The sequence below is a fragment of the Mus pahari genome, chromosome 1 (genome assembly GCF_900095145.1).
Source record: "Mus pahari chromosome 1, PAHARI_EIJ_v1.1, whole genome shotgun sequence".
Taxonomy (NCBI): Eukaryota; Metazoa; Chordata; class Mammalia; order Rodentia; family Muridae; genus Mus; species Mus pahari.
Genome location: NC_034590.1, coordinates 54108122 through 54117300, shown reverse-complemented (window position 1 = coordinate 54117300; position 9179 = coordinate 54108122). Strand labels below are relative to the sequence as shown.

Here is a 9179-nt window from a genome sequence, read left to right as displayed (position 1 = left end):
TTAAGGGAAAAGAACAAATTTGGGGAACTGACACTGACCAACCTCAAGAGTTATCAAAATGATAACAAACAATGTGGCACTGATACGAGAACAGACAATAGATCCATGAAACAGAATACTGGACGCAGACATTGACCCACATCCAGTGATCATCTCAAAATGATCAGAACTAGTTAGTACTGGGCATGGAATGCCTGGACATACACATGGAAGAAACGAAGCCACACACACACAGAAGAGCCGTCCTTCACAAAATTAAAGTGGGAAAAGAAGAGAGATTTTTAGTATAATAAAATGGACATATGTTCTACATTTGCCAAGATCCATAAAATGTGCAGTGCCAAAAACAAATCCTAATAGAAACTACAGAATTTCAGTTATGGTGCAACTGTATAGATTCACGAATTACAGAAAATACAGAGATGTGGAGGGAATATTGCTAACAGGGGAAGTTGTTTTGAGACAAGGCATGTACTAAAATCGCTGCTTTCTGCTTTCTATGGATATTGCATCTTCGTCTGTGCCTGTGGGTTATTTATTCCAGGTGTCTACTTAATTTTGCAATTGTCAAGATAGTTTTAAAAGTATGATTCACAAATACATAAAGAATTGAGATGTGGAATCAGAGTGAGTTTCTGTGATTGTTCCTTCTGTAACACATACAAAGGACAATCTGGGATATCAACTCAACTAAGGGAGCTACGAAGCTAACACTGGGACAGGTAAGAAGACAGCTCCAATGTTTAGCAAAAGCACAACACAGAAAAGCCACCAAGGATTCTATTTGATACTAAAGGTGAATTTATTTTTGAATTAAGGATCATCAAAAGGAAACATTTCTCTCATGTTATAAAAAAAACAGTAGTAAAATACAGTACACAGGAATGCCATTTGAATGTTAACAAAATGAGAGTATAACAACTGAAAATAGGTTATTTTTAAATGTTAAATACAAAGGTGAAGCAGTTTAATAAGAAATTTTGTTAGTATGAAAAATATATGTCCCATGTCTTTATTATATTCTGTACAAATTAAAATATTGCACCTTGGAGTCATATAATAAATATATACAAGGATTATTTTACAAATGCTCTTTCTTTTAATTTAATAAGTTCAACAATCGCATGTGATTGCTGACTAACGACTTAAGGGCTGGTGTGCTCTTTCCTGTCCCTGTCTGCTCCAGACCACCAGACCCTCCACCTACAGTAGTGTTCATCCCAGTGTCAGCGAGGCTGAAGTTGGAATGTGAGAGAGACCTGTGCTCAGAAGATGGCAGAGAGGCTCAGCAAACCTCTCTACAAACAAATCCAAAGCCACAACGTGCCATTCACATGTTGATCAGGAGGTAGGTCCAACACAACCTGCCTCAGGAAAGGTTGTGTGCCAGGAGGCCGTGGGCAATGAGTGTGCAAGCAGCCGGGACACCGAGTAAAGAAACAGGACCACTACTTATTTGGGGTTGTGCAGCATCTAACACTACAACTGGTAAAATATCATGGAAAGGTCCCCATAGCCAAATCAGTTGTAGGAGGTGGCATTGGATGATAGCCTGACCCTTCCCAAGGAGCAAAAGTTTACTCCAATGTCACGAACAGCAGCCTTGGTTGGAGAGACCCAACCTTAAATGGTAGCCCCAAACCTTAAAGGCAGCCCTGGTCTTAGCCCTAATGTACCTTCCTTTCTCACCTAACTGAATCGTAGTGCTAGTCCAAGATGAATTCAACCCTTCTTCCGCAAAGCACAACCCAAATTCCAGCTCTAGTTCCTAACCCAAAATTGTTATTTTCACCATAATTCTAATGGACTTTAGATTTATTGACAAAAATCGGCTCAAATTAAAATAATCATTTACCATAATTCTTTCAACTATTACATTTTCTTAGATTATTCTCTTATATACTTTCCAAAATAAAAATCCCCAGGAATATTATTGTATGCATAAATTACATCTAGTAAGGCTTTGATCTCTGATTGTGTGCAATAGTGCTTAGATAAAGTTTCATTCACAGCTCTTAAAAGAAAGCTTTGAATATACTTCAACATCAGTAGAAAAGGTTAGCTTTTCCTCTTCTTTGACTTCCAAGATGCCTTATTTGGTCACAGATAGGCTTCTGTAGTTATGAAAGTGTCAGCTGTATCTACTGTGTTTTCTTCATAGATGCTTTAAGAGAAGACAATACGTCATCTGTGGAGAATCCTTGGCTTGGTTGGTGTTATAAGCTGTCCAGGGAGGTGTCTCTTCACATAGTACACAGAAGGATCTATAGATATGCCATTAGTGCCAACATCTGAAAGGCTACTGGCCAAAGCCATTAAAACATAAGTACCTCACAAATGTGTTGAAACCCTACAACTTGAGAGAAGTCGTCAGTTGCAGACTTCAGGATGGACCGTTCTTCGCTGGTCTACAAAGCACAGCAGGTGATGATGTGTTTGTGATGAGGTCCCGAGAGCAGCACACTGCTGCTGATGCATCTGTGTCAGTCCTAGACGACATCTTTTATCGGAACTGGGATGAAAAGACAACCGCTGGAAAAGTTAACCTTACAAAACTGTATCCGGTACTGTTTCTGCATTAATCTCCACTTGATCATAGTGTCTAGAGACTTTAAGAGTGTGTGGTTTTGAACCAGGGATAAAGGGAAAAGAGCCTCTTTAGCTTTCGTTTCTCCCCACAGCAGCATCACAACCTTGCCAAAGCTTTACCCTTCTTGACATGACTGGCAGCACCTTTGTCTATAGAGGGCCAGAGAGCACAGGTTAAGGTGCTTTACGAACATACAGTAGTGAGTTGTGTCTGTGCAGTTTCCTGAAAGAACAAAGAGAGAAAAGAATCCATAGCTTGGGTTCATTAGAGCGTGAGCAAGACAAGAGGCATGCCTGGGGTTCCTGCTCTGCACTCATGTTAGGCACACAGTGGGCTTACTTCTCCGCAGGGCCACTGGCTTCCTGTGACACCCTGAGCACACCTGTGGTCTCAGGTCCTCTCATCCATGCTACTTCTCTCAGTGCTGATGGCAGAGGTTACTTTTTGTAGGGTCATGGGCCCCTTGGAAAATTTATGAATGTCTCATACTTATCCCATACAAAAGTAACAAGCAGTTGCATTTACTATGTGATTTTAGGACATTTGTTCACCTATATGAGCCCCACTAGCTTGTTCTTAACAGAGGAGACTGAAGAGGAAAATGTGTGTGGAATGGCTGCTGCTACTTCAAGAATCAATGCTGCAGCCCACAACCCCACCCCTGGACAAGGAAGGCACATTCGTGTCCTGGTTTTGACCAGGCTTTTGGGGAGCTGGTGATACCTGAGAGGGGTACGTACTATCACAGGAAGGCCCGAGACAGTGCCTCCAGGAAGCTGGTTTCATCTGCACACAGTATCTGTCAGCCACAGGTTTGCAGCTCCCTGTGTGAATGCAGTCGACTTTGCGAGATTGGAAGCCCCTGCCACAGACTGCTGTACAGGGCTTCCAGGGACCCACACGCCAACATGCCTCGCATGGCCCCAAGGTGCAGTTCCTTCTAAAGGCATGTCTGAAATGAAAAAAAAAAAAAGAAAAGATAGAAAAGGATATATATATATATATATATATATATATATATATATATATATATGTATGTATGTATGTGTGTGTATAAAAATGGGAGAAAAGATGCCACTGTTTGCTGGCATTGATCAAGCCCTTTCTCCTTCTCTGAATTAAATGTACTAAAGGCTTCCTCAGAAAATTGATTTGTACTGTTCAGGGCTGGCTAAGCAGAGTAGTGGGGCAATCTGACCATAATAAAGATAATTAGATACTTCAGAATACAGACTGTTTCCCAGATAATGGGAATGTTCCTATAGTCCACCCACATTATCACTAGATATGCTCGGAAGGCTCTGGAAATTGACAAAGACATTTGATTAAAAGGAAGACTTACTAGAAGATAGTTAATAAGCACATATCTAAGGCTCTGCATGTCAAACACATGGGTATATAAAAAAGAAATGGGTGAAATGAAGTTGAAGCACGTGAAGAGGATCAGCAAGTGGCTGAGCTGCCATGTGTGAGGCAGGAAGAGAGCAACGCCCTGTGAAGATACCAAAGGTGAGTGCTCGCATGCAGGTGTATGCAGGGAAAAAAATCAATGGTGTGTGTGTGTGTGTGTGTGTGTGTGTGTATGTGTGTGTGTGTGTGTGTAAAATCACTGCAAAATAATTCTGACCACCAGGGAAGGCTCTGGTCCTCCACTGATGGCCAGCACAAGGTCTCTGCATCTTAGTGTATTCTATCTAGAACCGAGGCCTGAGCTGGGCGTAGGGGAGCATGCCTGTTAACTCCAGCTACTTGGGATTCTTGTTAATTCCAGATACTTAGGGTTTAAGTAGGAGGACTCAGAGGAGGTCAAGTTCTACCTCAGCTACAGAAAGGGCAAAATTTAGAATAAGTAAGTAAGTAAATGAATAAATGCCCAGGGATATAGATTAATTGCTTAGTATGCACAAGGCCCTAGGTTCAATTCCCAACACTGGTACACACACACACACACACACACACACACACACACACACACACATACACACATTTAACCCCTGATTCTATGCCATACAGTTTAGAGTAATAGTGGCATCATTATCCAATACCTGAGGCTGAACATCCCTCTACCCCCGAAACATGATCTGAAAAAAAAAAAAAAAAAAGGCATGGCCATCGACGTGCCAGCAAGCTGCATGTTCCCAGGGACTTCCAATTTCAAATTAATGCATAATCCAAGAGTAGACTCTCCTAGCAATCTAGAGCAGATGAGATTAGGCAAACAAGAGAGTTACTGCCATGACAATCGTTCACAAGCCCTATGTTGCTGTTGCTAAGCCCTGAAAATACTGCACTATGAATGCATATGCCAGCAACCTCATCTGCCGAGTGGTGTGTGGTCACAGTTACATCCAGGCTACATGTAGATCTGCCACCAGTGAGTACAGAGACCAAACATATTTGGAAAGTGGAGTCTAAAACAAAGAAAGTCAGTGTTTGCTGATGTTTGGAAAGATGATGACCTCAGAGGACCGCACCTCAGCAGATCACTTTTAGGGCTTTTTTTCTTGTTCCCTAGGACATATTGCCATGGAAGGTACACACGCAAGGTAGGAGACAGTCTCTGTTCCCAAAGATGACTGGGAGAGGGTCCTAAAGTGAAGTGATTCAGTAGTTGCCTTTCTTTGAAATCTGGAAGATGTTGAACAAGACATGAAGCCTGTATAATAGTGTCTGCCACATAGACCAGAGAGGTGGAAGGCTGTTTTTAAAAAAGCCAATAACAAAGCCAAATACAAAAAGCTGCAGAGCTGAGAGAACAAGACAATGACTTCCCATTCTCCAGGTATCATCCTGCTGGACCTGCTCAAAGCCCACTGGACACTCTGGTCACTACTGTAACGAAGTTACAGCAGCAGGGGAGCAGGGGTGGGGGAGGGTATAGGGAACTGTCAGGATAGCATTTGAAATGTAAATAAAGAAAATATCTAATAAAAAATCCTTTCCCTACCCCCAAAAGAAAGAAATATCATTGGAAGGGTAAGAAAATGGAGAAACTTGTGACAACCTGACTTGTGAAGAAGAGTGTTAGACAAAGTGGAAGCAATGCTTGGATTTGCCAGTAGGCGGAGACACCATCAAAGGGATTAACTAGGAAACACTGTCATCCTACCAAACTGGTTATAAAGTTTTAAAAGAGGAGTCAGGGAGGATTGTCCTGTTTATTTTGTTTTCCCCAGTGGGTATAAATCTTAATTCCCCAAAGTTGAGTCTCTTTGACCAACAGTGAAGACTGAAAACTCCCTAGCCTCCTGCTGCAGAGGTCAGATACCTAAAAAAACAAACAAACAAACAAAAACAACAAAAAAACCCCCAACCCAATTGAACACACATTCAAAGAATAGAATTAACAGGGTAGTAAACGGATGTAAAAGTGTTAGGTGATCCATCTTATTAATAAAGGCTTTGCTCTCTCTCTGCAGAAATTCTTCAAAGCTTGCTTTTGTTGTTTCCAATCTAAAGAGACTTAAGTAATTCAAGAGTTTCCTCTTGGTTGAAGGCAAGTCCTTTCTAAATTCAAAGGATGAGAGGTCCAGGGTGTTGTTAAAGCAACAGGAGGCCAGGACCTCTCACTGGCTAAAAAAGATGCAGAGGGGCATCTATTTTGAGAGCAGGGACAAAATGACTTGGAATGGGGACATCCAAGTCAGATGGAGACTGTACAGATGACAACACTGTAAATACAGTTGTGCCTTATGTGTTTATAAATGTATGATGGCAGTAGGGATCCTGAAGTCTATTTGCTTGCCTCCATCTCTCACTCTATTCCTGCTTCAAATAATCCTTGTGCCACCAGGAAGATCAATTCTAAGGGCTGTCAATGGGGCCCAAGCCTGGCTATTTATCAGAAATAGACCCAAGAGGACAAAGATCTAGGCCTTCCCAGGATTTTCTGACTCCTAGATAAGGCTGGAAATCATCCTTTCAAGAACCCTCCTGTGTCCACAGCATTTCCTTAGATCCTGGAGGTCCTCATGCTTCTTTTAGATGAGTCTGGGCTACTTCTACTCTGACAGTTCTCAGGCCTTCTACAATGCCGCTCAACAGAGCCCACACATCCTGAGCCTTCCTGGGAGTCAACAGCTCATCCTCCACTGACCTTAGTCAGTGATTTCTTATAAAACACCATCTTACATCTACTGAGACCCTGCTATGGCCTCTGGGGTGTCTCTGCTCCAGTCCACTACTCCCCTTTAAGCATTTTGAAGGAATATTTAAGGCCACCTTCTGTACCTTCTAATACACACCCTCTTTAAACCCATAGATAGCAAGCATACCAATCCAGCAGATGTCTGCAGGGAAAACAAGGTTATACAGCTTCAGCAACTCTACTCAGCAACTCTCTCTACTAACCAACTTAATTCTCTATCCACAAACCACCAGACATATGAGGCAAAGTAACATCATAACTTGAAGAACAGCAGGCTATGATACAGGTCAGCCAATCTGGCAGATAAAATCATACAAGTGGAAGGCACGTGACACCTCACACACAAGCACAGCCCTTGGAAATTTCTATATACTATTCAAATCAAATCTACTCTTCCATTTCACTTCCATATCCTTTGTGTAAGATCCAAACCGAATAGAGTCAGAACCTCCACACCTCCTTTTCCTTCTTTTATAAAAAAGCTTCTTGCTTTTGCTGATTTTAATTGAACCTGTAAGGTTTATCCAAGGACCATAAGGATGATATAATTTAATATATCATATATTCAATATATATGAAAGAGAGAGAGGAAGGGAGAGACCGAAAGAAAGGGGGAGAGAAGGAGAGAGAGAGAGAGAGAGAGAGAGAGAGAGAGAGAGAGAGAGAGAGAAAGAAAGAAGTGAAGAAGGAGGAAGTAAGTTGAGCACATAGCCNAAAGAGAGAGAGGAAGGGAGAGACCGAAAGAAAGAGAGAGAGAGGGAGAGAGAAAGAGAGAGAGAGAGAGAGAGAGAGAGAGAGAGAGAGAGAAAGAATGCAGTGAAGAAGGAGGAAGTAAGTTGAGCACATAGCCCACATTAAAGGTTTTGGTGAGCCTTCATCAGTAGCAGTTGACTAGGTTTGCATTTGGCCCACTCCCTTGATACGTAGCATGGAAACTGGGCTGGTAAAAGTCAGGATGGAGAGAGGGAGACAAACAGGATGTCTGTGCTGCTAGACCACATAAGAGGTGATGGTGCTTTGGTCAGGGTGATGGTGGGTGAAATGAAAAATAAAAGGAAGGTGGATTCAAGAAGGGGGCCACAAGGGATCAAAATGTATATAAAATGTTAGAGAAAACAACTCTATAACACTGACTGAAAATTGAAAGATTAAGAACCTATCAATGTCAACGAGAATGGAGATAATTCTCATATTGTTTACATAGTTTGAAGGTAACTTGGAAATATCTAAATGGACATGCGTATGAATTCACTTTGATTTCTAAATGTCTACCCCATAACAATGTAACTCTCTGAGCATAAAGACATATATTCTAAGAAGTTTACTGCAACATCTGTTTGTAAAAGCAAAAAAATGAAGCAATATACCATCAAAGAAACAGCGGAATATTAAATATCATGCTTAAATAGAATAAGGTCAAGATGTGCTAACATACAACATGTTTATAATCTATTCTTAAATATAAAATCTAGTTTCAGAAAAATATGTATATTATGTTAAAATAAAAGGCTCCATCCATATAAGCATTTGTGTTGTAAAGATGTCTTTATGACTGCAAAGGAAAACATCTGGGATGGTACACATCTGTGTGTGGTCCCTATCTTCACAGGAAAGCAGGAAACTAAGTTGTCTGTTGAGAATGAGGGCAGCTGCTCCAAACATTTTCCATTTGAGGAGAATGGTTCTGGCTTGAAGTTACCTTGTGGGAATAGGAAATATTGCTGACTCTACATTGCCAAACCTTACTGAAGGCTCAGAACTGTAACCAAGCCAACAGTCAAGGTCATTCCACTTTCTTCAGCAGGATTCTGTATGTGGGGCAGTAAGAAAGAATTAGATACAGGGTGTCCTCTATGACCAGGACTGCTCAGGGACTGACGCTAGGCTCACTAATTGTAATCTAAGTTGAAGCTTACATGGACAATAATATTCCACTTGCAGACTGAGACACTTAGGTATTCGAAGGTCACACAATAAAGAGTGATGGAATGAAAATTTCCTTGTGTTGAATAACTTGCAAGTCCCCTCACACTTGCTGATGGCTGCGAAGTTATTGCCTAAGGTAGTAGAGCCAGCTAGCAGACAGAGGCTGGCCATCCAGATACTCTCCTGAGTCAAGCTCAAATCTGCCACCTGTCCATTCAGATTTTCATGCAAAAGAAAAAACAAACATCCCCTTTGAAAACTAAAATGTTTATTTTTATTATCTGCTATATCATTATGCTAATATCCAAGTCAACACAGCTTCTACGAGGAATAAATCATTCTTATTTATTTATATGTTATAAATATATATTATGCAGTATATTTATAATATACTACATATTTATATAAATTATAAGTATATCCTACATAATATATTCATAATATATAAGTATATACATATAAATATATATGTTTAAAAATCTATTTTGGATGCTATATTTTCCCCCTTTAGAGTAT

The 9179-nt window shown here is 40.8% G+C and overlaps 1 protein-coding gene across 4 annotated transcripts in view; it reads right to left on the bottom strand.

The window, feature by feature from the left end:
* Positions 1 to 780: 780 nt before the first annotated feature.
* The window catches only part of Adamtsl3 (ADAMTS like 3), a 276839-nt gene continuing 268440 nt past the window's right edge, over positions 781 to 9179 (bottom strand). Inside the window, exons 29-30 of one of the 4 annotated variants that reach the window (XM_021210057.1) lie at positions 3331 to 3542; positions 781 to 2812 (exon numbers count right to left, since the gene is read on the bottom strand). In XM_021210057.1, the coding sequence (XP_021065716.1) occupies positions 2706 to 2812; positions 3331 to 3542 (319 nt within the window). In that variant the 3' untranslated portion in view covers positions 781 to 2705. Of the gene's footprint in view, positions 2813 to 3313; positions 3543 to 9179 lie in introns of all 4 variants that reach the window. The other 3 variants (XM_029532353.1, XM_029532349.1, XM_029532345.1) reach the window with 3 other exon arrangements.